Genomic DNA, 27,272 nt, shown 5'->3' on the forward strand with positions numbered 1-27,272 from the left:
CAGGGGGCTCAGTGCGGCCTGATGCAGGACAGGGAGCTCAGTAGCCCTTTGAATCGAGACAGGCCCAACGCACAGTCCCAGCTTTCCCTGCCGTGGGGTCATTTTCCACGCTCTCATGCGAGCCTCTTTAGCACAGACCCCTGGGCCGGCTGAGCACCTGCTGGGCCTCCCTGAACTGAAAGGGTCTGGAGGGAGGGGAGGGGGAGCCAAACCCAGTGCCTGAGCTTTCGAAAGCCCCAGGGACTGGAAAGAAGAGAAGAGCTGAGCCCACCTGCGGTTTGTCCTCTGCCGCGTTATCCTGTCCAGTGCCCGAACCGGGCCCTGGGGGGGAGATTTCTTCGGGCTCGGCAGCTGCTGCGCGGAAATTTGCATCTGTGGGAATCAAAGCAGCATTCACTGCTTTACACCACCCCCAGAGCCCTGGCCCTCCTTTCGGCTCCCACGCCCCAGCACCCCGCTGCCCAGGCTCTCGGCCGCTGGCGAGAGGTGCGCACGGAGCTACGGCCCAAGGGCCTTGGGGAGATTCTCACCTGCATTATTGGCTTTGACAACGCTGTTGGCGGGACTGATGTTCTTCACAGAGGCCGGCTTGGTGGGTTTTTTCCTTCCCACCCGTCTGCTCTCCTTCAGCAGCACCAGCTCCTCCTCCGCGAGGCGCTTCGCATCAGAGGCCTTTTGGGCTCGTTTCTGTTGAAGCTCCTGTAACAGGGGACTGTCTGTCAGCATCTTGCCTGGCACAAGGCCCCCCTCTGCCCATGCGGCTGGGCCCCTGCACCACTCAGTTTGTGTGATCACTGGCTGGGGGCAGGGGGCGACAGCCTGAGCACTGGGGAGATGCTAGTGAGCGCAGCAGGCACTGAAGGGTTAATGAGAGGACAATCCCATCCAGCAAGACTTAAAAATGGACATGTCCACGCTGCAGCGGCAGCCCCCGGAGACCAAGCCTTCCTGTGCAGGGCTGGCAGGGTGGGAGTAACCACAGTACAGCCTGCGAGCTGCTCCGACAGCGCCGTAACGAGGGCACGATACACAGGACAGACGCGGCACGCGCAGCAGCCATGCTCCCCGCCAGCGTGCTTCAATCTGCCCTGCGGGGACCTGCTCCTCCCAAGAGAGGAGTCCTGTCGCTATGGCCCACTGAGCCGTGGCCTCTCTGCAGGGGCGGCCAGTTCGGATGTGGACGGTTGTTATCCAAGAGCGAGACTGAGATCAGCTTTTCACACAGACTGCTGAAGGGCACGAGACTCCAGGCTGGCCAGGGCAGAGGCGCTGGATCCCACCCTACACTGAGCTGCCCAGCATCCCCTCAACTCTTCCCCCAGCTAAGCTGCGTGCAGCCCTTGTGAAGGCAGAGAAACACCCCTCCCTGCCCTTGCCCCACATACACATTAAAGATGGCTCCTGAGTAGGTAAGCCAATCAAACTGACCCACCCATTGCTCAGAGCCCACGGGCCCCACCATTACCTGGATAGCAGCTCGCCGGGCCAGCTGGGCCTTCTCCTCCCGGATTCTCCGTCTCTCCTCATCCTTCTTCCGCTGCAAGTCCAGGACGTTCCCCTCCTCCATCCGCGGCTGCTGCCTTTCCTTCACAGAAGCACAGATGGATGTTACTGAGAATGATGGATGCTCCTCGCCAGCATTCGCTACCCATAGCAAAGAGATGCGAACAAACTGCATTTCCCTCCTGTCTGGGTTGCCCCAAACCCAGAGAGTTTCCTGCCCCAACCCTCCCTTTTCAGAGACTCTGTGCCCAGAGAGGTTTCACCCGAGGGTGCATGTTTATGAAACACTAAAAGCAATTATCTGCTGGCTAGGTTTGAAATCACTGATGAGACAGGCTTAAAAATAGAATCACACATGCAAGAGCTATGGTTTTTCCCCCTTATTTAGATAAATAATTAAATACAAAGAAATATAAAAAGCTGCAGATGACGCATCACTTCCTAAGGTGCCAGTTATTACCAATGGAGCACAACATGCCAACACAGGACATCACTGCCCTAGACATTACGCGTGCCCAGTAACTGGACACTGCAGAACGAGGACTGGAGCCTTCAACAGGAACTACTGCTGTTACTGCCAATCAAGTGGCTGTTTGCAGGTACACCAAGGGAAGGGAATGACACTTGGAGAGACCACTCAGAGGCTGAAGCCAGGGGCTTGTGGCCTGGTTTTCAGAGGAACTAAATTCCCAGGGATGTCAACGTGAATATTCGCCATTCGAACACCCAGGCCAGCGGTGCTCTGTGCTACCACATGAGCCACCCGAGTTCGATGCCTGGGCCCTTCTCTGGCTCCATGAGCCTGGAGGGGCCTAATGCCGCTCAACACATCCCTCTGGCTACATATCAGACCCTGTCCAGTTCTCAGCTGGGTGGATTGGTGGCCAGAGGGGAACTACTTTTCCTGTTTCCAAGGGCAGCAGCACGCCAGCATCACACAAGGCTGTGCTGGACTGGGGAGTTGGCTCCGAGCGAATACCCAGGAGACCTGCCAGTGACAGACCTCTCTCTTGGAAGCCAACAAGTGCTCGAGAGCGGCTGCACCCATCTTGTGCCTCTGTGAGTGGCGTCGGTACCAGCGCTGGATGGTCACAGCTGCCAGGTTAACCTGATGAATGAACCTACAAGGGAAAGAGGCGGCTCAATGAAACCGCTGCAAACACATGGGCAGAGACTACACACCCACAGCCTGAGGCACTACTGACTACCTCCCTCATAGGTCTCGCCGTTCAGGTGGACATGCCCACCAGGGGACAGTAGTAAGAAGAACGGCCATACTGAGTCAGACCCAAGGTCCATCTAACTCAGTATCCTGTCTTCCTGTCTGATCAGACACACAAGCTCCCAGAGAGACTGACAGCACAGACCCAGACCACAGGCAGGACGAAATCGAAGTAGCTCCATTGAAGTTAATGCAGATATGCCGATTTCCACCCGCTGAGGATCTGGCCCACAGACAAACCCACAGAATATGCACATCCGAATGTGTTACTTGACGAAACCTGCTCCCTCTCCCAGCTTCTGCCCTGTATCCCACTTCCATTTCCCCATGCCCTCTGCAATCTGCCTTGACAGTGTCCATTGCCTCCCCCAGCCCTGGCCCTCCCTTCTCCCCCTCCATTAGCCCCAAGCTTCTCCCACCCTGCCTGAAAACTCCCCCCCCCACCTTTCTGTTCCGCTCCCTGCCTCACCTCTCTGCCTCCTCCTCCGTCACCTCCTTCCTCTTGAGCAGGCTGCGGCTGTCGTTGCGGGGCATTATGTTGTTGCTGGAAAAGTTCTTCTGAGACTTCTTGAAGCTGCTGCTCTCGCTGTCCTCATTCGAGGTCGCCTTGATCATATTGCTAAGGGAGAGGAGGAGACTGTCTAGGGCCATCCTGCTGAATGCCACACCCACCCAGCGGGCTGGCCCAGTGCACAGGGCAGTAAAAGGCGCTTTGCTGTGCCCATGGGCACCCATAACCGTCTCACTCTGCATAAAACCAGAACCTCTTGCTGGACAAGGAACTGCTCTTGGGCTTCGCCCTTTGCCAGGGACCGGCACCCAAGGGACAAAAGCACGTTTCAAGGGGTAAGGAAACCTTGAGAGAGGAGAAGGCACTTGCCCACGGCCATATAGCGAGTCAATGGAACAGCTGAGAATATAACCAGGAGTCCTGGGTTGCCAGATCTCTGCAAGCACCTGCGCTGGTCAGGCAAGCACAATGAAACTCCATTTGTAAAGAGCGACTAGGGCGTTAGGAGCTGAACGGAGAGTCAAACGCTCAGTGTTTCACAGAGGAGCCCCCTCCCTTCGCCTTGTCTCACACACCCCCTCAGTTCAAGGGCTGGACCAGTTCTGAGCCCTCAGGAGGTGCCTGGAGGTCCATGGACAGGTCTGGGAACATTCTATCAGAGCTGCTAGCAGTCGTCTGGCATGACGCAGCTAAGGGCCTGCACTGTCAGCTAGCAATATCAGTCACACTTAGTGGGTGACATGTTTTAAGACGCATCCTTTCTCATGCATCTAAACCCCTCCTGAGCGCATGGCGCAAGCCAGGCATAGGGGCGGGGCAGGTCTGGTCACCCAGTCCAGGCCTGTCCAGCGGCAGAGAAATAGTCCCCAGCAGAGCGTTCACCCATACGTACTTGAGGGAAGTTGCTGCTTGGTTGGAACTTTTCGGCGTGGAGGCCTTGTCTGTGGTGGAGTAGTTGTTATGCACCATGGTGGTGACGCAGTTGCCCATGGCTCCTTTGTTACTCCTTGCGTGGAGAGAAGAATGAGACGTTAGGACTGGCTGGATCAGAGCACAGAAATGGGCTCTTAGGATAACTGTACTGTTTTCCCAGCATCCCAAATACTCACAGCTTCTCTTAGGCTTTCAGGCATTGTTACCAGGTGCATTGCTGCCCAGAAGGCAGCTCCTAGAAATTCACTTGACACCTAGAACGTACTCCTCCCCGGCTGGTACACAGAATTATGCAGAGAGCTACACACACATCCCCTTGGCGCAGGAAATGTGCTAACGTGGGACTGCAGCCGAGAGCCTGTGAGTTTGCGTCTGCCCGTCCCGGCATTTTCAACGCGTTGGTCTGGCGTAAGCCTTGCCTTTCGCAGCATGGGAAAGGAGGGAGTTTCAAATGCTGCATTGCAAAACCCTCTGTACATATTTCCTATACCATCTAGTCACCTGCAGTACGGGACTCCTGCTCTCTAGAGCAAGTGGAGCCACTGTACTCTCTAGAAAACGAGTGAGGAAGGAGCTTTGTACCCAGTGCACTGGAGCTACTCTACCCAAAACATTGCAGCTAAAGCCATCTTCCCCTCCTGCCATGTTCTCCTCCAACACCTTTATCAGCTTCCTGCCTCTTCAACACCAGGTTCAGTCTCCTCATCCTCACCTGTGCAGCTCCATCCCCCTGCCTTTGCCTGCTCCTTCTACTCCTGGAGTCACACATTATTCATTCCCTCTCCTAAATCTAGAGCAGCATCTCTCTTCCTGGGCACTAAGCAACCTTCAAGTGTCTCCTCTCCAGCCCAGCCTTCCAGGACTAATCTCTGCTCAGATGCCATCAGCGCCCTGTTGCATCTGACCCTTCGCTATCGCGATGCAGTTAGTTTAGATGGGGAGCTCCATCCGCCTGGTCTGTGAAATCCCATGCATATACTATACATTACGTGCATGGGGGTCAAGATAGCCGTTCACATCTCATTCTCAGCTGACTCATATCACCACCTCCTTTTCCTGGTTTTAGCTCCACATCTAAAGAAGAGGGGTGAACCGTCCCAGCCCTGTGCTGCTCCCTCTCTTACCTGTTATTGGCAGTGAAGTTAGGTGCCAGCAGCACAGTGGTTTCTTTCTTCCTCATGCCTGCTGGGGACTCCAGCGTGCTGGAGCTGCGGGTGCTGGATGGGATCGGGAAGACCCTGGGCTGATCGTCCTACGGTGGCGTTAAGCAGAAGTAGGAGTGCGCTCAGTCAGTGTGTATTATAAAACCTCCCCAGGAATGTGGACTTCCTGCAAGGGCCAGTGTCTCCCAGAACGATTCACTGTCCCACCATGGTCCTGCCATGCGGGCAGGGGACTGGACTCGATGACCTCTCGAGGTCCCTTCCAGTCCTATAATCTATGAATCTATGAAAAAACCATGCATGTGCTCTGAAAGGTCCATTTGCACTCCTCCAGGCGAGGGACCAACAGCCAATGGGCCAGACAAATAGACCCATGGTCGAACACAGGCCAGGGAGCACCCACGTGGCAGTAGGCTGCCTTGCTAACCATTTGTGCTGCAGATCTAATGGGCAGGATATCAGGGTGTTCAACCACAGCAGTACCACGCTGGAAATGTACCCCTATACAGAGAGAACCGATCAAGGACTGAAGCACATGGCTTGCCCCATTAACTTGAAGTCAATGGGCTACTCACATGAGTATGGGGAGCGTAATGTTGCCCACAGCAGTCAAAATAGGATGTCTCCCTTACCAGGATATTCCATGTGGTTTTCTTTTCTGGAGAGGTTTTGCTCAGACTTGCCAGCTTTTTTCTTCCCCCAGAGCTGCTGTCAAAGAAGGTCAAGAAGTCTCCAGGCTGCTCGGCACTGTGTTCCCAAAAGAAGGACATCCCAAGAAAGATAAGGAATGAAAAAAAATCCTTTTCAGGAACCTCAAATGCAGAAATAACAGCAAAAAGACAGTGCTGCCCTGGGGGTTTCTCCTTCAAGGGCTGCATCTGTGGTGCCAGGGGAGGCTGTTGGGTGCCCTGCTCTTCACAAATCGGCACAGTCTGACACTAATCCATAGAGCTGGCCTGAAAAAGCCAAGACTCACCTGGCACCTGTTATCCAAAACAGGAAGTAAAAGAGCTTTGCAGGAAGAGGGTGTCGTTATGTAGTCATTGGTTCTACATATAATTAGCTCATACACAGTGCTGTATATTTCAAAGCCCCATGTAAAGGACTATGAGCGAGTGGCACAGCAGGGACTGAGAGTCAGGACTCCTGGGTTCTATCGATGACCTGTGGAAAATCACTGACTCATCTCAAATGGGGAGAATATCCCCCTCGCAGGGGTGTTTGGAGACTTAACAAGAGAGTGCAAAGTGCTTTGTGATTCCTGGAGAGGTGGAAAGCGTGGAGGAGTGTATGTGAGGACGTGTGTGCAAAGGCTGTACATACCTAGCAATAACTCAACGGGGGGAAATCTTTCACTGAATGCAGCATTTTTATTTTTTTTTTAAAGTCTGAAAACCAAAATACCCAGAATTAAAGCTCGGCCGAAAAGAAACCTTCAGACAGCGGGAAGCACCTGAGCACAGCATCTGCTGTTCTCATGGCACCCTGAAGTCCATGCGGACACAGAGTCTGGTTATGCTTCTAAAGCCAGTCTGTCTGTGGATAAACGTTGCACAGTCTGTCAAAGCCTTTGCAAACCTCGCAGTCCGCTGCACCCCAAACATTCTTTCATCTCTAACTCAGCAGTGAGCAGCCCAGCTCAGCACAGACCTGTGCTCCACCTCCTGCTAAGAACTTGCAACTAAACCAGGGCTCATAATTTCTGAGCTACAAAGTGGCAAAAACAGCGTTACAAGAATTTGCCAAAGAAGTAAGCCTGTTTATTCAAGCTCCCATCTTTCAGAAATGGTGTCTCTCTTCTGCCTAAAACTGGCCAGGACTCGTCCTCTATCCACCAACCACAATGCAAAATTTGAAGGGCAGAGGGCCTTTAGTGAGGCAAAAATCAAGCTTATAAGGCAGAGCTGATTACAACTCGGAACATGGGAACAAGCGAGCTCCCCAAACAAGCCCCGATTAACCTGGAAACTTTGTGAGGAACCTCACAAACAGCACACTAGTCTGAGGTGCCAGCTAGATCAGGACTCTGGTCTGTGTCAAGTGGCATATAAGAGAACTATTCTCTAAGCAGACTGGGACTTAAATCCCCATTTCATCTACTATTCTACGCACAAAAGAATTTCCCTTCAGCATTTAACAATGCATTCCTGGAGGTGGGGGAGGCCTAGCTTTTAAGAGAAGCAGCAGCAGCAAGAAAAGCAAACCTTCACTGTGCATCAGCTCCTAGGAATAGGATGTCCAGAGAGCCCGCATACCCCACTCTTACACTCCGATGTTCAGCTCCCCCCTTTCATGCTGATCAAGTAATCAGCCTTTAGAACGTGTAAGAGAGGCCCTAGATGAGAAGCACGGTATAAAATATTACAGCCTGAAGCTGGAAGAGACATGGCATTTGTTTCTTTCATTCCTATAGTTCCCCTTTGCCTCCCTCTCCCAATTCCGCATTTTACGCGCCTAAGAGTAACAAAGAGCGAAAGAGCAGCAGGATCCCATGGGCTGGAGGCAAATTTCATTCAAAAAGGAAGCACGGTCCTTCCCAATCAGAGACAGTCAAGAATCTGAAATAGCAGAATAATGCCCTCCTGCCCCTTGCAAGACAAGAGGTGTGAGGACGGGCCCCAGGGAGGTCACAGCAGTTGACAGCAGTAGTTTCTTCGCTCCTGTAATAATACCAGATGCTCTCTCCCCTCTGAGAGCTGAAGAAATCCAGTTACCTATTTATGAGGCCCCTACCTCAGTAGTGTCTGAGCACCCACAGGATTGGGAAGCAGATTCGGTCAATTCAACAGGTCAGCTGTCCCCCTCCCTGCCTTGTCCACCTTGCAAGCACAAGGATTTGCTATTGTGTGGTTGCTCATGAGTGCGAGGCAGCACAGGTTGGATTATTAGCATGGGCAACAGTGCCTATTGGAATGAATATGGCATTCAGTTTACTTGAGGCTTATTTCTGAAAGAGGTTTCAGGCCCACAGAATTACACTTCCTATCTCCCTTGGATTCTAGCCCCATGATCCCCCAAGTGAAGTACCTGGAACTCAGACACTGACCAGTTAGCCTAACAAGACCACGAAGCAGAGGGTTTCCTCGCTGTTTAGTAAACAGGATGGGTGGGTATTTTTTTAGCCCTTACCGAAAAGCACCGTTCACTTGCTGGTTGACCTGGGTGGTACTATTGGATCTCCGGAGATTATTAATGGCTCTGGAGCAGCCAAGTCCTGCATCTTCCTGCACAGGAGAAAGTGAAATCTGTGACTGAGACACCCCCTATTCACACCCTATACACTACGGCAATGATAGCTGTACAAAATACGCCTTGTGAGATGTCTTAGGAAAGTTAACACCACACTGGACATTAATGTCATGATCCGAGGGACAAGTTGACTTTATATGTGAAGTTACAAATTCTCTCTGTATGATGGTGAAGACAAGACAGCCTCGCCAAGGTAAAGGGGATGCATGGGTCTGTCCTACACAAAGGAATGTGGCTTTACCTCAATTTACATATTAGCAGTAAACAAAGCTGTCCAACTAAAGGAGCAGGGGGTTATCCTGTTCCCAAGCTCAAGAGACAGAAATTAACATGGCACCTGCACCCTCGACAGATGCAGGAGACTGGGTCCTCAGAGGCCTCCCTGCCTGGTAAGATGAAGAAATCCTTTTGGGGATATAAGGAACAGAGAGAGACTCCACCTTTATCCTTCACCTCGGGTGAAAAAGAAACCAAGTGATTTGCTCTGTGATAGGTCCTGCCCAGGCCAGCCAGTTAAAAGCTCAAAAGGAGATGGGGGGGTAAAAGAAATTGTCTTGAATAAAGACTGTATCTTTAAGTTTTAGACCTTGAGATGCATGTTTTCACTTTCATTTGCTTGTAACCGTCTCGAACTTTCTCTCTTTTACTTGGCATCACTTACTCCATGCTCCCTCGTTAATTAACTTGTTTTCCTTTTACTATAACCCCCTTCGGTGCTGTGATTGAAGGGACGGGAATATTTACCTCAGTGATATTGATAAGCTGTGCTGTCTGACTCTAACAGAGCAGCAAACTGAATGCCTTCTGTGAAAGCACAGGGGTAGGGGCTGTGCACTGCCAAGAAATCTCTCTGAGGCGCCTGGGGGCTGGAATTCACTGATTGTTATGTTACCTGCTGGCAAGGTCTGGGCTGGGAGAGCCCTGAGGAGTTTGCTGGTGAGGAAGACAAGCTGGCATGGCAGGGAGCTGACACACAGTCTAATTTGCCAGCAAAGCTCACTCTTGCAAAGGCAGAGAGGGAACACAGTGGCTCAGAGCTCTGGGTATCCCCAGTAGTGTGTTACAAAACCCAACAATAACTCTCTAAAGTGATGCATGGGCACAGAATGCCGGGATGGACTCAGCAAAGCAAATTCCTCCCAAAGAACTAGGGAATTCTAGAATAAAAATGCATAGCAACGGTGCCTCATAAAACAGCAACAGGCCCTTCGTGGAACCCCCCCATCCCAAAGCACACACCTAACTTCTGCTCAGAGAGCAAAAGCAAGGGGAATGCATGTCCCCAGGGGATGAAGTTAAACACTCAGCAACCCCTAGAGAATAGAAGTCTGAAATGTCTGCCCAGGTTCTCCTGGTGATGGGAGGGTTTGGGAGAAAGCACCCCACAAACGCAGTACTCACCGGAGTGTTCCTTCTGGGCTTGCTCTCGGTGATGACGGAGATGGAACGAGCGATGTGCTTAGCTGGAGAGGCACTGCTCGGCCGCCGCAAGACTTGCAGTGGGAGGCCTGTTAGACTCAGGTCCAAGCCATTGGCATTGACGGCTTGGAATGAGGAACTGCCGCGGGTGCTTTTCATTGTGGGATGGAGAGGGTGACAAATCCTAAAACTGCAGTGGATTGAGAGGAGATGAAGCACAGAAGAGTACAACTAGGGTCAGGTGGCAAGAGAGAGGCACCTACATAGCTCAGTGACAGGATAAGTCATCTGCCTCTCCCAGGGCCGGCTCTGGCTTTTTTGCTGCCCCAAGCAAAAAAAAAAGGAAAAAAGGATTGGACGGAATGCCGCGCCTTAGAATCTGCCGCCCCAAGCAAGCGCTTGCTTGTCAGGTGCCTGGAACTGGTCCTGGCCTCTCCGCTTTCCCCCCAACAGCCCAAATGCACAGGGGTTGAATATCCACCAGCTCACACCCTGCTTGGCCTGGCTCTCTGCACCTGCGAGTACTTGCTAAGCATCCATGCCAACATCTTCAGAAGTAGCCTAAAATTTTTGAACTTCAGGCACCTTAGGCCTGATTTGCTAAGCATTTACAGCTCTCTGCATCTTCAACTGGGTTTGTGGGCACTCAGGCCCTTTGAGGGTCAGATCCAGCATGTCTCAAGTTAGATTCCCAAAATGTAAGGTACCCAAAATCAGTGGCCACTTCCTTGGTATCTTGGCCTAACTAATCCCCAGACCCACCTGTGTCAGGCAGGCATGTATCACTGTCCCCATGTGACAGATTGGGAAGCTGAGGCTCACCCCACTACACCATACTGCGTCCAAGAGGGTTCTTTCAGTTCAGACACCATTCCCCACCTCAAACTCCCTTCATTCAGATTTTACAAGTTGCAACTGGAGTGTGTTGAGAAGGGTTGTGAGATGCACGAATTAACACAACTTTTGTCACTCACTTCTAGCCAGGAATGTGTCCTTTCAAAGAAGGTTTTGAGGGAGCGTGAGGCCAAATTAACACACTGCACCCTCCAACCTTAACAGCCAAAGCAGTACTTTAATACTGCCCCTTTCTTCCTTTTGCATAGCAAATCCCAGCTCCCAAGGACTGTGCCGGCTCCTTTCCAACCCCCATGGTCTCAAAGCAGTTTCACAATTACTCTGCTATGTTGTTTTATTTCTTTAAATAGTAATAAATGTCCTGGGAAGCAGCTGAAATTGCAGAAAGCTTCAATTCTTGGAGAGAAAGGTGAAAACTATCTGACCTCACATCACATACATACCTAAGCTCTTTCCAAAGACATTTGCAATTCCCTTGGCACAAGAAATAAGAACAAACAAAAGGCTCTCTATGGAAACCACCAAGCTCACACCAGGAAGATGGGTCACAGCCTCAGCTAGCGCTGGGCTTGGGAGTTGGGTACATATTTGATCAGAGAAATGTATAGTTAGGTTAACTAATAAAATCAAAAGGTTTGCTCCAGGTTCCACACAGGTACAGCAGAAGCGATTTCAGGATTAGGGCTGTATACTGTAAGCCCTTCGAGGCGGGGACCATGGCTCCTTATTTGCATGATGAGGTGCCCAATACACTTTTGAGTGTTATAAAGTAACCAGCTCTGCAATCTGAAGGCCACTTGACTGTAACTGTCCATTAGCTGAAGCGCTATAACAGGGGTTCTCAAACTGGGGGTTGTGTCCCCCTCAGGGGGTCGCAAAGTTATTACATGGGGAGGGAGGTCATGAACTGTCAGTCTTCACCCCCAAAATCCCGTTTTGCCTCCTGCATTTATAATAGTGTTAAATATTTTTAAAATGTGTTTTTAATTTAAGGGTGGTCGTATTCAGCCTTGCTGTGCAACAGGAGTCACCAATACAAAAGTGTGAGAACCACTGCGCTATAACACCAGGCTTCTTATTCCAAAAGCTCCTCTCCCTATGCCAGACCCCTCTCGGGTGCCGTGGCAGGTCAGGTTTGCATTGGGCCAGGATTGCTCCTTGCACATCCCCAGCCAGAGGAAAAACCGCACACGAGGAATTAAAAAGAAAAACTAAAAGTTTGTTGGCAAAACATCACTCACATGTGCCAGCACCCAGGTACCTGCATGCACAAACAAACCAAAGGGGATGAATAAGAATACAAAGGGGGTTCCTTACCTGCCTGAACTTCCAGCCGTCACAGTGCTGGGGACACCTGTATTTAGGGCTATTTGCCCAGCATCTATTTTTTGGGGGGTGGGGGAGGGGGATGCTTGAGAGAAAAAGGCAACTGAAGACTCCAGGCCTTATAAGGATGCTCCAGCAGCAAAGAGGAGCTTGGGACCCTGTTACAGCCCTTCTCTCCTGGGGACTAACCCTGAGCTCCCCCTACACTAGAGAAAGGGGGCTGCAAAGCCCTTGGTAGGATGGTGACCCTCCCCTAGGTGACTCGGGAATTCAGGGTCCCCAGGGGTGATTTTAAAAAATTTCTGGAGGAATCAGGGGCTGGACACAGCCTGCTACCCCCAGCAGGAGCTATGGGGCCGGGGTCCCTCCGCCTCCCCCCACCCAGCAGGAGCTATAGGGCCAGGGTCCCTCCGCCTCCCCCCCATGCAGGAGCTATGGGGCCGGGGTCCCTCCGCCTCTCCCCCCGCAGGAGCTATGGGGCCGGGGTCCCTCCGCCTCTCCCCCCGCGCAGGAGTATGGGGCCGGGGTCCCTCCGCCTCCCCCCAGCAGGAGCTATGGGGCCGGGGTCCCTCCGCCTCTCCCCCCGCGCAGGAGTATGGGGCCGGGGTCCCTCCGCCTCTCCCCCCGCAGGAGCTATGGGGCCGGGGTCCCTCCGCCTCCCCCCGCGCAGGAGCTATGGGGCCGGGGTCCCAGCAGGAGCTATGGGGCCGGGGTCCCTCCGCCTCCCCCCCCCCGCAGGAGCTATGGGGCCGGGGTCCCTCCGCCTCTCCCCCCGCAGGAGCTATGGGGCCGGGGTCCCTCCGCCTCTCCCCCCGCGCAGGAGTATGGGGCCGGGGTCCCTCCGCCTCCCCCCAGCAGGAGCTATGGGGCCGGGGTCCCTCCGCCTCTCCCCCCGCGCAGGAGCTATGGGGCCGGGGTCCCAGCAGGAGCTATGGGGTCTGCTGCCCGCCCAGCAGGGGCTCTAGGCTCCCAGCCCCCCCAGCCAGGGGCATTGTGGGAAGGGTCCCTCGGGCCGTGCCCACCCCGCACAACTAACGAGGGGCCAGAACCAGACGCTAGTAACCGGCCCAGGCACAGCCTAACCCAGGCGGGGCGCGAGCCCGCCTCCCCAGCCACGCCATTGGCGCGCTATGGAGACACTGGTCTCTCACTGGGCGGCTTGGCTGCCCGTCGCGCGGGGGGGGGGAGGAGGGAGAGAGTTCGGTTGAGGCGGCAGGCCGGACAGGGGCAGGAGTGCGGGGCTGCAGGGCCCGCCAGGGGGCGCTGAGGGACCTAGCCGGGCTCTGGCCTCCTGCGGCGGCGGGGCGGGGCCGGGCGGGGCGGGGCGGGGCCGGGCGTGAGGAGAAGGAGGAGGGGCGGGGCATGAGGAGGGGCCAGGCCAGGCAGGGAGTGGGGGGAGGAGGGGCGGGGCGGGGCAGAGAGTGAGGAGGGGCCAGCCAGGGCAGGGGGGTGAGGAGAGGAAGGGTAGGGTGGGGAGTGGGATAAGCTGTGGGGTGAGGCGAGGCCAGACAGGGGTGGCATGGGGTGAGGAGTAGGGCAGTGGGGGGTGGACTGAGGAGGGGCAGGGGTGAGGCAGGGCAGGAGTGGGGTAGGGTGTGGGGTGAGGAGGGGTGGGGGGGCATGTTAGGAGGGATAGGGTGGGGCAGCCAGAAGAGGGGCTGGGTGCAGCCATCCCATTAGGGTCCCCATGGAGTGTCGGGTGTCAGTGGAGGATGCCCCGTGCAGGTGCCGTGGGGGATTTATCTCTATTGAAGCAGGCTCTCTGAGGTATTCAGGTGTCCGTTCCATCATGCAAGCTGCTCCTCAGGTGGAGTGGCCTCGTTTGGAGAAGGTGGGTTTACGGGTGATGTGGTTTGGACTGCGGCCTTTCTCCTCGGCGCACAGACTGCCCTGTCCACGCACCTCGCTGCAGAGAACAGCTTCCTTGGTGCGACTGGTGTGGCTGCTGGAGCGGTGATGGGAAACGTAGCGATCTATGAGTCCATAGCTGTCTGTCCCATTGTTGAAGCTGATTGTGATGCGCTTTCAGGTCTGCCAGCCGGACAGGTTAGTTCAACAGACACAACACAGTTACTACACATGCTGCCCACAACGCCCCCTCCCTGCACTGACACTGTGGGTGGCAGAAGGCTAGGCTTCACAGAGCCTACCTGAAGGAATGCCAGGGGGCTATTTATATGTCAGCAGACAGTTCTCAACAGGAAATAGAAAGTTTTCCACAATTCAATGATTTCAAACCTAATTGTGCATAGCAAACCTGGTTCCTCTGGAGAGTAGCAGGGAGCACGAATTCAGGGATCATTATGCCCTGGTTCTGGGCCTTGTTAAAGAAATACAGACTATCTGCCCTCCTGATTGCACCCTGCTGGCACAGCTGTGCCCTGGAAGGCCACCCGGTCAAGGCATGCTGAGAGTGTGAGATGGCCAAAGCTGCAGGAAGAAGGAAAGTTACAGGCTTTGCCATGGGATGACAGCCCTTTGGTGCAGGTAGTCTAGAAGCCAGCTGAGGCTTAATGCTTGAACAGGGACATCTGAACCATACGTATGCTCAGCAGGTTTGTGTAGCTCTGGAACTGGGGGAAGAAGAGTCCTCTCAGACTTGGTTACATTTCAGCCTGTAGCTGCTCGCTCCTCTGAGCTCGCCATCACCGCTAAGGCCAGGAAAGCCATCCCAGCGTGCTCTGAAGCAGAACGCAGATTTCACCTGAGGCACAGGCTATAAACAAGCACACTTTGTACCTCAAAACAAGAGAATTAGTGGAACTTTAAATATACACAACTTAGTGTTTATTAAAGTCATATTAGCAATGCCTCCCCCCCTCACGCTTTGTAAACATGGAACATTCTCCCAGGAGGCTTTCTGGACAGTGGACCCTTCCCTCCTCCCAGCCCTAAGAGCACAGACAGGTTGCGGGAGCTAAGTTGGCAGGAGTCTGTGAGCAGGGACCTGGCTGCAGGATGTGATTTGCACACAGCAGGAGCCCACCCCAGCCTCTGCCCCGTGGGGCAGATCAGACATTGCTAGAAAGGGATTTTCTCCAGCGATTTTTAACTTGCCTGTTGCAAATTTGCCCCAAGGGGATAGGTGGGCTGGTCTGGATGTCATAAGCCCAAGGACAACACACAGACTTGTACATAACCAACTCTCACAGCAAGATAGACTCGTGTGTGATGTGTAAACACTAAATAAATGCCAATCTGCTGCCCAAAGCAGCCTGTGCCTGTAATTTGACTTCCCTTTGCCCAGTAGGATTTGGCAAGAGATCAATCTGCAGGTGTGAAAGGGGCTGCTGCCCCACACAGGGGTTCATGCTTCTACGTAGATGTTCTCTAGTCCCTTCCATTGCCAGCCCCGCTAAAGTGCACCAAGGGGTGTGTGTGTGTGTGTGTGTGTAATGCACCTTCAAATAACAAGTAGCTACAATATGGGATTCCCGGTAGGAAAACCAAACCGCCTCAAAGAGATTCCCACAGCAGCTCAGGCAAGGCCTGCAGGGGATGTGGTATCAACTGAGGTCCTAAAGCGTCACCTTCCTTGGAAAGATCTTCTGAAACCTGGCTTCCAGACTGCCGCACTCAATGCCTCTCTCCCCCAACAGCAATGGGACTGAGCAGGTGCGATGCTGGGGAAAGGCAGCCAGCGTCCCTGGACCTTCCAAGGTACCATTAACCACCCCCCATACATGTTAAGTGATTGAGGTGGTTACTAGTGCATTCATTCACACAGGCAGAGGCCCAGCACGAGAGGTTGAGTCCATATGGACTCACTGCCCCTCCCTCCCCAGCGTGCCCCAGGCCCTAGTCTGAGCAGTGTTACAGACGGCCACTGATGGATGACCCGAGCAGGGGGCCAGAGCAGCCAAGCCCATATGATTAGCTTTAAACCTCTAGCACAACCTTAACGTAGGGGTACAGTCAAGGGGATTCTCATTCCCATCCCCCCTTTGGGAGCCTGGAACTGGCTATCGTGACATATTCCCCCTCTCCCCCCATGTGGGATCATGCTGGATTGTTATTGTAGGGTTGCTCATGGATTTTTTGAGGGCACCTCCAGGGATCAAACTGAAGGGAGTGACTGGAGACTCCATTTCCTCGTTGTGCCCTAGCGAGATCCTCCCCAGCAGCACCGGCACTGCCAGCCCCTTTCTGCAGGATGTGGACTTGGCAGCACCCACAAGAAACAGGGAGGCCTCGCTTTGAGCTGAGCAGCCGGTGCCCCGTAGTGCCAGTCGGTGCCCCTGTAGTGATGGCCTGAGAGCGACACGCAGTGAGCGAGACCCCAGTTCCTCAGCGTCCCGCAGCCCCAGCTGCTACATGTTGAGGAAGGAGAACGCAGAAGATTCCCTGCTGCCCTCGGAGTCCCCGTGAGCCTTGGCGTTGGCAGTCCCAGTGCAGGGCAGTGTCCGTGGAACACGAGAGGCACATTCCTCCCCACCAGGGTTGGCTACTGCTGTGCCTGGAAGGGCCACCAGCTCCATGCCAGCGAACAGGGAGAGGCTCTGAGGGGATGCGGCTGCCCCCCGCCTGCCATTCAGAGTCTCTGTACACCCGGAATCCATCTGGGCAGCCTCCAACTGGGACTCAGGCCCTGTTAGTCTGCACTCCACCTCCTGCTGGCACCGACCGCCTGGTGAGACATCCCCAAGCTGCTCCCAGGTCTCCGCTTCTGTGCCCTGCTCTCCCGCAGGGGTGGGCACGGCCGCAGGATGCGCATCAAATGCTGGGGCTTTCCACGTCTCCGAGAGGAAAGGGGCTAAGCTCATGGGTTTGAGAATGGTCTCTCCTGCCAGAGGCATGAGGTCCGTCAGCAAGTCGCGCGTGTGCTGGGGGGAGCCCCCGGCAGGAGCAGAGGGATCCGTGTCCGGCTGTGATCTCTTGGGAGACGGGCAGCTCCTGCACAAGGCCTCAAACTGCCTCAGGAGCTGGCAGGGAAAGGGAGGAACAGAGCAAGGAGTCAGTGCAGCACAGCAGGGCCTGCCCCACAACTAACCCCTTCACAAGCAACAGACAGCCGGCCCCTGCCAGCCTGCTCCCCAGGGGGGCTGGATGGGGTTTTGGGGAGCCCTTTTATTGCCTGGCACTGAGTGCTGGAGGAGCGCGGGGTGTGCCATGCACAGTAGATCAGACATCAAGCTGGTATCCTGCCTGGCAGGATTCAATACCTGATGCTTTGCAGGGGGCTCACCACCCACACCATACCTGGCCTGTTGTGCAATATTTCATTCCTTCTTTCCTGACCTGTGCAGCCACCAGTTGATGCCCTGAAGCATGTTGTTATCTCCTCTAGGAGCAAAGTTCAGCCCAGTACGGGGGTGGGGGGTGGGGGAGGGGAAATGACCCTGCACCCTCTGGTGCTCCCTGCTCCAGGGGAGGGCAGAAGTAGCTGCGTCCGGCCCGGCAGCACAGAGCCAGTCCTTCGGGCTCGCAGGCTGTGCTGGGGTGGGAGTGAGACACACGAGTCACCTTTGTTGCTTTGTTGGCCACGGGCCCGGGAGTTCTTTGGCTGAGCTGCTGCAGGTGTGGCCGGGTAATCCCGGAGATCTGCTCGTGGGCCAGCAGGTCGGAGCACAGGAGGGAGGATATGGCACACATGGACCTCTGGCAAGGACAAAAGAGCAGGTCAGAAGACAGGACCTATGCCGATACTGCAGCTGCAGGCAGCTCGTCCAAGCTGGCTTTAGTGCCGTGACACGCACCGGGGCGACTGCCTGCAGAGCTGCAGCTCCCCGATTCCCCAGGGCCCAACATCAGCGGCAGAGCAAGTTTCCCCAGCCCAGGCGGGACCAGCTCCAGGGCCCCGTCACTCAGAGTCCAGCCATGGGGCAAGGGGTGCTGGAGCTTTCGCCGTGGGAGCCCTTCCCCACTAGGGACTGGGCTGCACCCCAGCAGTGCAGGCAGACGAGGGCATGAACCAGCTCACAGCCACTGCTGACCCACACTAGATCCCTCGTTTCTTGAGCCACCTCCTCCCATGGGGCAGCCGGGGAGCCCCTCCACACTCCTGAGGCTTCTCGGGCTGCTCAGTGGGCCCCGTCTCCCCGTGCCCGCAGGGTGGATGCAGCGTCTCCCCCGTGCACCCACCATGCAGACGAGCTGGCTGGGGTCCTGCAGCATCCGACTCAGCAGCTCCAGCACCACCTCGCAGTTCAGCAGCCCGCACCTGGGGAGAGTGGGCAGCGCGTGGTCACGGCAGCTTCCCAGGCTCACGCAGGGGTGGGCTTGGCATTCTCAGCCTCTCCGAGATGGCAGGGAGCAGCCCCATGACCTGCCCCCCAGGGGTCACTGGCTGAGCTCTCCAGGGTGAATGGTGTGGGGCAGCACCTTGGCGACACTCCTGGCTCCCTGCTCTGCTTTGCGGCCAGATCTGCCCATCAGACAGCCCAGGAAGGGGCACGGGACCCCGTGCGACCTAGAGGGCTTTGGAGAACACCCAGCCCAGCCCCCCCTGGCACCCTGGCAAGGGTGGGGAATGCAGCCTCCCCCCGAGCCCAGTGGCCCGGCAGCACCGCTGGGGGTGTGAAGGAGGAGACGCGGCGGACTCTTACTCTTTGATGAAGTGCTGGGCCTCCTCCCGCGTCAGGAAGACCTTGGAGCCCCTAGTCAGCGCACTCACCAGGCTCAGCTCCTGCAGGCAGTCGCCCTCCACCCTGCCAGTGGGGAGGAGACACCAGCCCGTTACCTGTGTCCTGCGAGGGAGGACGCTCTCCCGGCCCTGCTCCCCGATTCGGAGGGGCAGTGAGCAGGCTTCCCTGCCAGCTCGAAGACCCCGCCCCCCCAAGGAGCCCCCTGGCAGGGCACGGAGAGAGCTGGGCACTCGGCACTCCTGCATCCCAACCCCACACCAACGCCGGCCTTGGGCAAGTCACTGACCCTGGCCACCTCCCACGAGCCCCAGAACACAGGCAGCTGCAGCCCCAAGTGCTGTCACTTTGCTCTGCCCACCCAGGAGGGGCTGAAGGGGCCCCCAGGCACTGGCCCCACCGGGTGAAGCAGCACAGGCTGGAAGAACCCCAGCATCTGCCCGACTGCTCCCACTTCCAGTGCACTGAGCCGGGTGGCTGAAAAACTGGGGGGGGGGGGAGGGGGGGGGGGAAATGGGGACCCAGCACCCAGAGGGGACATGAATTAACAGGGCCCAGCGAGAGGGGAAACCATGCGCATTAAGGGATTTGCAGGGATACTGGAGAAGGGGGATTCTAATGGTTTTAACCCCGGCTGCACCCCTGCCACAAGCTCAGAGCCCTTCCTTCTCTCTCCACCCTGGCCCCGGCCACGGGCCCTCGGCTCACCTCTCAGTAATGTTCCCCAGCTCCCTGCTGGCCCCCGAGGGGCTGTCGCTGCCTGATTTGCTGTAGGAGTCGGAGGTCCTGCTCAGCTCCCCGTTCTCCTGCGAGGAGTTCTGGGAGCTGTGCCCACTGTCCGTCTCTTCCCAGCCACCTCCTGCCTGCCCAGGCTGGTGACTCACTATAGGAGAAGCAACAGCAGGAGAGAGTCACCCAGAGCCAGAGCTTCCTGCCTGCTTCAGGGATTGGCAGACAGCTCTGCCACGACCCAGCCTCCACCTGCACCATACAGGAAATGGTGAGCACTCCGGAGGAACCAGGGTTCTTCTTCTATTCCAGGCTGGACTGTGGAACAGTGTTATGTGCTGCTAAATGGCAGCTGTGTTTCACCCCAGAGGTGGCTGCATTTCAATGCGGTGTGTGGTGATTCCTAGGATTTGCTGAGCATGCGGTGAGCCCGGGGGCGGGGTGGAAACGGCTAACGAACATTAGGCATTAGCACCACTGCATGGAGGAGTGTCATCCAGCAGCGAGAGCTGGGAACTGGCAGCCTAGACTCCTGGGTTCTGTCCCCAGCTCTGTCACTGAAGCTAACGTGTCCATCTTTAGAGTAGGACCAACCTTCCCCTCCCAGCCGGGGTGTCAGGAGCCCTAATACGGCAGGGGTGATGATGCGCAAGAGCTGTCTGCGGGAGCTACCACGGGAACTGCTTTCCATCACCACAGCCCCACACACCTACCTTGCAGGCTGTGGACTGCAGGAGCAGGGGGCTTTGGAGGCACCACACAGCTTTTACCAGGAGAAGGCGCCGTCACGGGCTGGTAGGCATCGTCCTGCAGCTCCCTGGGGCAGGGAGGGGGGAACTCCGGGCTGGGCAGCACAGCGCTGGCGACCACCTCGGCTGCTTTCTGTATGGTGGCGAGCAGGGCCTCGCCGGCGGAAGCTGGGCAAGCACAGGAGAGGCCAAGGCGTGAGTCTCTGTGCAGGACTCCACTCCGAGGGCAGCACTGCCACCCACCCTCGGGGCACCCTGCCCGCAGGGGGGCGAAAATTAGGCTGAATCCCGTTGCCCGCCAGGGGCTGTAGGGGCGTTAGGCCTTCTCCCAGCCCAGCAACCCTGCCCCCTCACTGGCAACAAGTGGTCTGAATCCAGCCTGCCCCGAACTCCTACTTCCTGAGGGAGCTGCCTAGAACAGCCCCGCACAATTTGGAGCAATGCTAGTTGGCACGAACTGGGCACTTAACAGGCATCTCAGCAGGGACGCCAAGGTATGGGCCAGGGAGACTGAAGTGCCCTTTCACCCCCAGCCTGGGACCCTGGGTTGGGGCTAAGAGACAACGGCAGGGTCTGGGCACAGGGAAGCTCACGCTGCTGCTGGCTGGGCAGTACCTGCTTTGGGCCTATGGCACTTCAGTCTAGGCCTCTCAGCAGCACATCAGCACTGCTAACCCGGAGCGTTCAAACGCCACGAGCCAGGCCCCAGAAATCACCAGTTTGGCTGGAAAATCCAGAGCTTTATTTTCACATAAGAAACGTGGGGTTCTTGCTCTTCGCCCTCTGGTTTGTGAGCACACGGGGGCATTTGGGGCGGGGGGTCTCAAGATTTTCTCTGCCATGACCAGGGCTAAAAACTGGTTTCCTGTTTTAAATGACTGTAGAGCCTCCTCTAATCCCGGCCCCCGGGGCGGAGGATGCTCAAAAAGCACCGTCTGTTGGGATAGCAAATGTGAAACATCAGGACAGAGGGTGGGGGGGTAATAGGAGCCTATATAAGAAAAAGCCCCAAATATCGGGACGGCCCCTATAAAATCGGGACATCTGGTCCCCCTAGTTGGGAGCTGTGGGCTAACCCCCCGCGAGCTGGCGACGTGGCAGGGGGTGGCGCGGAGCCGGGCCCTGTGGACGGCACTTACGAGAGCCGCTTCTCTCGCCCGTGAAGCCAAAGCCTTGGAAGGAGCGGCAGGGGCTGGGCTTGGAGCCCATTCCTACGACCAGAGGCACAAAGCACATTTCAGAGAGAGACACAGAGAGCTCCAGGGTCCCTCCCCATGCTGTGCCCCCTCTGCCCATTACTGCACTCAGGGGCGCCCGTCCCGCCGCCCGGACACAGCCAACCCCAGCTCTGCAGGGGGCACAGAGCCAGGAAGCCACTGCAGCTAGTCTAAACCAAACTCTGCCTGCGGACCCGACACAGGTGCTGCCCCCTGGTGGGGAAATGCTAGTAGTGCTGGGGAGCTTGCACGCGCAGTCCAGAGCCCTACTTGCGGCAGGACCACAGCCTGGCTGGCTGGAGGCTGCAGGGCTCCTTGCTTCGGTGACCTTTAGGGGTCGGATTTTCCAAGGGGCCGAAGGGAGCCTGGTGCCAACTCCCACTGACTCCCCATGGCAGCTGGGCACTTAATGCCCCTTGCAGCCCCCACCCCATTTTCTGACCCTCTGTTTGACGTGAGTCGCTGCCCAGCCCCATGGCACCCACCCGACGGGAGCTGCAAGGGCCGTTGCTTTCCCTGTTCTGCCAGCACCTCCATAGCCTCCAGTAAGGATGCATTTGTCCTGCCATGTGAGAGGCCCTGCCTGAGTTCCCACCCCAGGCTCCCTCGGTGGGTGGGCCACGTGCTTAGCAACTGGAGCCACGGGGCCGCAGTGGCGCCACCAGCTGGGAGATGTGGCCAACAGGGGCAGGGACCGTTTCCCAGCTCCCTGGGCGAGTCGGATTCCCAGGAGGATTGGGCGTGAAAGCAGTGCAAGGTCGTTAGAGAGCGAGCCAGTGTAAGTAGTGAACTGCCCATGGAGCCTGACCGCCCCTTCCCAAGACTCCCCTCATCGACAAGCAGCAGGGGGAGTTTGCCCTGCTACTGTCTCAGCTGCACCTGCCCTGGGGATAAGGCTCTGCCATCAGCTTCTCCCCCCCCCCAGCACCCGTCTCCAGGGCTGCCAGCTCAGCACCTCCCAGCAGTGCCATGAGCGTCGGGAGTGTTCACACCAGGGTGCTGGTGTTTACCTGTTGGGGGAAGTGGCCTGCAGGGCTGAGCAGAGGGCGGGGGCGACAAGGTATCCGAAAATAAAGCACCGGCCAAGTCCTGCAGGGAAAGAACGGACAGTCACAGCCGGGAGAGGGCACTGGGCTCCCGGCCGGCTCAGCAAATCCCTGGCCAGTGCTTGGAGCAGGGGTGGGAGGGTGCCCTGAACTCCCCCGGCCCGGGCAGAGTCCTCTCCCCAGGGTCAGTCCCCTGGACGGGGCAGGGTGTCACTCACCTGTGCTGCTGCTCGGACCTTCTGGTACAAGCTGTTGCCGTGCAGGGGATCTGGCGGCCCCGCAAACACTAGAAGGCAGAGGGTGAGGAAGGGCTGGGTTAGTGCAGCTGTGTAAGGTCTAACGGGCCCAGCTAGAGGGGTGTGCCGGGCAGTCATCACATCACCCAGCAGTACCATCGCCCCTCCTGCAGGTCCCCACCTGAGCCCCCCGACGGCTGCACCAAGCTCACAGCTGGTGGCAGGGAAATCAAGAGCACCGGCGGGATTTGGGGCTGGGGGCCTTTCCCTCCGCAGTGCTTTCCCCAGTCAGCGCGAGGCTGGAGCAGCGCTGCCCTCGGCTGGTCTCTCTTCTGGTAACAGTGCTGACCCCAGCCCAGCCCCAGGGCCGCCCAGGTGCCCTGTTACCTGCTGCTTCCTGGATGAAGGTGGAATTCCTTTTCAGCTGCTGGAGGAACTGCGAAGAGCCGTGCGTGCACATATACAGCAGAATCTTCAGCACCTGGAGACACAGGAGAGGCTGAGCAGAGTCTGGGGCACCAGAATTGGACACCTGGGGACTCACTCGGCTGCCGGCACTTCACCAGCCCAGAACTGTTCGGGGCTGATGGAAAGCACCAGGTCCAGACTCTGGCAGGGCGTAGACCCGGCGGAAGGAGTCAGTGCAGAGACTTCACTAGGAATGTCCTGACACCAGCCCCTCCCCACTCACACCATGGGGGGGGTGGCGCCTGCCCCAGCCTCAGCCCCCCCTTTTCCTGGGAACATTCAGGTCCCAGGCCATTGCGGAGAAACTAAATGAATTCTTTGCATCGGTCTTCATAGCTGAGGATGCGAGGGAGATTCCCAAACCTGAGCAGATGAAATTCAATGTTAATAAATGCAAAGTAATGCACATTGGAAAACACAATCCCAACTATACATATAAAATGATGGGGTCTACATTATTTGTTACCACTCAAGAGAGATCTTGGAGTCATTGTGGAGAGTTCTCTGAAAACATCCACTCAATGTGCAGTGACAGTCAAAAAAGCAAACAGATTGTATATATATTGCCTCTATATAAATCAATGGTACGCCCACATCTTGAATACTGTGTGCAGATGTGGTCGCCCATCTCAAAAAAGATGTATTGGAATTGGAAAAGGTTCAGAAAAGGGCAACAGAAATGATTAGGGGTAGGGAACAGCTTCCGTATGAGGAGAAATTAATAACACTGGGACTGTTCAGCTTGGAAAAAAGACGACCAAGGGGGATAGGATAGAGGTCTATACAATCATGACTGGTGTGGAGAAAGTAAATAAGGAAGTATTATTTACTCCTTCTCATAACACACGAACTAGGGGTCACCAAATGAAATTAATAGGCAGCAGGTTTAAAACAAACAAAGGAAGTATTTTTTTCACACAATGCACAGTCAACCTGTGGAACTCCTTGCCAGGGGATTTGTGAAGGCCAAGACTATAACAGGCTTCATAAAAGCACTAGATAAGTTCATGGAGGATAGGCCCATCAATGGCTATGCCAAAGGCTGGGAATGGGCGACGGGATGGCTCACTTGGGATTGCCTGTTCTGTTCATTCCCTCTGGGGCACCTGGCTGGCCACTGCCTGAAGACCGGATACTGGGCTAGATGGACCTTTGGTCTGACCAGCGTGGCCGTTCTTATGGAGGTCCTGGCACCCCCGAGCTCTCGCCTCCCTCCCGCCTGCACCCTAAGGACAGCCCCTGGTGCTGCGCTCCCCCTGGCAGCGCCCAGCTGTTCGGTTACCTTCAGCTTGACGTGACAGGAGTTATTCTGCAGTCGGTTGAGGAGGTGCTCCAGGAGGCACTGGCTGCTCCCTGGGGAGTCGTAGGAGATCTCTGGGAGGGTGCAGTGTTAGAGAAGTGACACTCACTAATGAGCAGCCGATGTCAGGTTAAAGGCCGAGGACTCCAAGAGTCAAAGGATCCTGCCAGTCCCTGAGCCATTCCCACTCCTTGATCACTGCTAATGCAGCTTCATCACAGTTAAGCAAAGAACAGCGGGTCTCCCCTCCCACCTTCGCCCCACTGAAGCTCTGCCCCGCTCACCCCACTGCATAGTCCCCTCCACCCCCCAAAATACCAGGGTCTTAAACCTGCTGCACCTGCCTCTTCTAGCTGGGATTCACAACAGAACAGTCCCTCTACATTCTCTGCTCCTCGCACCCGAAGATCTCAAAGCACTCTGCACACGTCCGTCCATCTCTCAGTATCCCAGGAAGAGAGTCAGGCCTGATTTCGCTCCCGAGCACAGCTGAGGCACAGGGAGGTGGACTATGAGAGCAGGGAAGAGAACCCAGATCACCAAACTGTCCCCCCCACCCCTCCGCTCTAACCACTAGTCCACGCTCTCACCATGGAGTGAGATTCCAAAGCACTAGTGATCCCCGCTTTTAGTAACAGAAATATCTGACACTGGCCTTGAAACTTGCAACAGTCTCTTATCGCGCCTCTCTCGCACACCGCTCCAACGCTGCCTTCCCAGCCTTACCCTGGGAATAAAGGATACTTGTGATTTCCTCAAACAGGTACCCAGGGCATGGGACGTCGTCATCCGAGGTGCCTTTCATCAGAGTGGGCAGCTGAAAGAGACCAAGCCTACACTGTCCAATCAGGGGTAGAGGGGCGGACCCATCAAGCCCCCTTTTGACATCTCACCCCAGCTGTTAACGCTGTCCCCAGGCGCATGAGATATCAGCTGGAACAGAACATCTGCTCCCGTCCCGTCCCCCACACACGCCCACGACTCCAATGCGCACTGTCCATGTGCTGAAGGCACTGTCCCCACGATCCACCGAGACATAAGAGAACCTCCACGCCCCTCACATCACAGTCCTGAGGACAAGCAACTCCCTCAGCTCTCTGCTGCCAACATTAGCTGCCTCCTAGGGAAGCTAGGACAGCCGGTTTGGGAAGGACGTGTTACACCGCACCCTACGAGACGTGAAGCCCTAGAGAAACGTTGGTCAAAGCCCGGCTCCACGGAGACTCCAGGTCCCAGGCTCTGCCACTCAGAGGGAGCATCACATGCTGGGCCTGGTCACCTCCAAGCTCCCACCCCCAGGTGAAAGCAGCTGCCTTCTGCTCCACCAAAGGCTCGTTACTGTAGGTCCAGGCAAGTCGCCAGCACAATCTCTCAGATGGGCGAAGTCTGGACAGGTCCCCTCTTGTCCCAGCACCACCAGGTGGGGTCACGCGGGCCCTGGATCACAGAGATTTCCCACACTCAGCGCCTGGCCACCCAGGGAAAGCCCAGGAGGACGCAGCATGCCTCTTAGCCTTCCCATGTGGGGCGGGCTCCTGAATTTGTTGGTGTGGAATATCAGCCGGGCCCAGGCGACACCTGGGGAGAAGGCGCTTACCCTCCCCTGGCCCGGGAGGCCAAAGGCCTGTAACAGCCCAGGCTCCTCACCGCGCCATGGCGGAGCCGGGAGGCAGCACGGCCCCTCTCCCCTCCGGGCGCCCTGGGACAGCCCGAGCCAGGGGCCGCCCAGCGCAGCCACTGCGGGGGCAGGGTCAGCGCCACGCAACAGCAGGGGTAGTGACATCACTGACGAGGACGGTGACGTCACAGAACCTCGTTGCGACAGTGACGTCACAGAGGCGTGGGGGGGCGATGACGTCACGCGAGCGTGGTGACATCACCACTCAGGATCCCCCCCCGCGAGATTCTTCCCCGGCCCAGCCCCAGCCCCGTTGTCCCATCAGGCGGCTGAGGCCGGCCCCCCAGGCGGGACGAACAACCCCCGGCCCGGCCCCCGTACCCGGCTCAGGAAGCTCAACCGGTCCCGCAGCGGCGCCGCCATGATTCTCTCTGCGCTCATCCCGCCCTGCCCCTCCTGCACCCGGCCTCGTCTTCTCGCCCCCCGGAACCCCTGCCCGCCAATTAGAGTGCGACTTCCTCCCAGATCAGCCAATCAGCACCGGAGGGGGGTGGGGCCCCAGGGGGAAGCGACCGTCACCACTGACGGCACCGCCGCGGGCATGAGAGAAGGGCAGTAAATAACCGGCACCTCGTCCAATCAGAAGCCCCCGTGTCAGAAAAGGGACCAATCAGAAGGAACAAAGAAGGTGGGCGTTATTCGTAACCAACCCAAAGCCTCGCCTGGGTAGGACAGGGCCGTGAGAGGGCGAGATGGGGCGGTGTTTAGTTGGAACCAATCCAGAGCCTAGAGCGGTCTGATGGACAGGACGCTGCACCTCTCAGAGGCCATCAGTGGGAAGTCGTTAGCCGGACCCAATGGGAGAGTGCTAGGCGGTTTGACGAGCAGCGAGCAGAGCCTATCAGAGCCCGGTCCATCATGGCGGCGCCCAGCGAGTAGAGAGCCGGCGATGTCAGGCCAGGGGGTCTGGCTGCGAGCCCGGGAGCGGCTGCGGCGCTTCCCCGAGCTGCTGGCGGGATGTCGGGACCAGGTGGGGCCGGGCCGGGCCGGGCCGGGCCGGGCCGGGCGTGGGGGGGGGTCTCCCCAGCCAGTGCCGGCCGCTCGGCCCCGTGCCCGGGAGAGCCACAGCGGCGCTTTGCCCAGCAGC

At 56.7% G+C, this 27,272-nt stretch overlaps 2 protein-coding genes across 5 annotated transcripts in view; both read right to left on the reverse strand.

The window, feature by feature from the left end:
* Window positions 1–12,547, reverse strand: part of CEP131 (centrosomal protein 131) — a 29,444-nt gene extending 16,897 nt beyond the window's left edge. For all 3 annotated transcript variants that reach the window (XM_054047879.1, XM_054047880.1, XM_054047878.1), the window contains exons 1-11: window positions 12,173–12,547; window positions 9,983–10,190; window positions 8,462–8,556; window positions 5,965–6,079; window positions 5,294–5,421; window positions 4,129–4,242; window positions 3,195–3,344; window positions 2,507–2,624; window positions 1,466–1,585; window positions 531–699; window positions 272–372 (exon numbers count right to left, since the gene is read on the reverse strand). In XM_054047879.1, the coding sequence (XP_053903854.1) occupies window positions 272–372; window positions 531–699; window positions 1,466–1,585; window positions 2,507–2,624; window positions 3,195–3,344; window positions 4,129–4,242; window positions 5,294–5,421; window positions 5,965–6,079; window positions 8,462–8,556; window positions 9,983–10,159 (1,287 nt within the window). In that variant the 5' untranslated portion in view covers window positions 10,160–10,190; window positions 12,173–12,547. The remainder of the gene's footprint in view (window positions 1–271; window positions 373–530; window positions 700–1,465; window positions 1,586–2,506; window positions 2,625–3,194; window positions 3,345–4,128; window positions 4,243–5,293; window positions 5,422–5,964; window positions 6,080–8,461; window positions 8,557–9,982; window positions 10,191–12,172) is intronic.
* A 2,404-nt stretch (window positions 12,548–14,951) lies between these two features.
* On the reverse strand, window positions 14,952–26,566 carry TEPSIN (TEPSIN adaptor related protein complex 4 accessory protein). 2 transcript variants are annotated; one of them, XM_054048391.1, is made up of 14 exons: window positions 26,507–26,546; window positions 25,847–25,944; window positions 25,252–25,324; window positions 24,490–24,581; window positions 23,127–23,220; window positions 22,722–22,789; window positions 22,468–22,546; window positions 21,380–21,451; window positions 20,205–20,408; window positions 19,471–19,645; window positions 18,727–18,828; window positions 18,263–18,341; window positions 17,645–17,779; window positions 14,952–17,103 (listed from the first exon to the last, which is right to left on the reverse strand). In XM_054048391.1, exons 3-14 carry the CDS (start codon window positions 25,310–25,312, stop codon window positions 16,492–16,494), a joined length of 1,773 nt encoding a protein of 590 aa, XP_053904366.1. In that variant the 5' UTR covers window positions 25,313–25,324; window positions 25,847–25,944; window positions 26,507–26,546; the 3' UTR covers window positions 14,952–16,491. The 2 variants fall into 2 exon arrangements, with proteins under 2 accessions (XP_053904366.1, XP_053904365.1); XM_054048390.1 differs by lacking the exon at window positions 25,847–25,944 and having other exon boundaries at window positions 26,507–26,566.
* Window positions 26,567–27,272: the final 706 nt, after the last annotated feature.

The sequence above is a fragment of the Malaclemys terrapin genome, chromosome 13 (assembly GCF_027887155.1).
Source record: "Malaclemys terrapin pileata isolate rMalTer1 chromosome 13, rMalTer1.hap1, whole genome shotgun sequence".
NCBI classification, from domain to species: domain Eukaryota; kingdom Metazoa; phylum Chordata; order Testudines; family Emydidae; genus Malaclemys; species Malaclemys terrapin.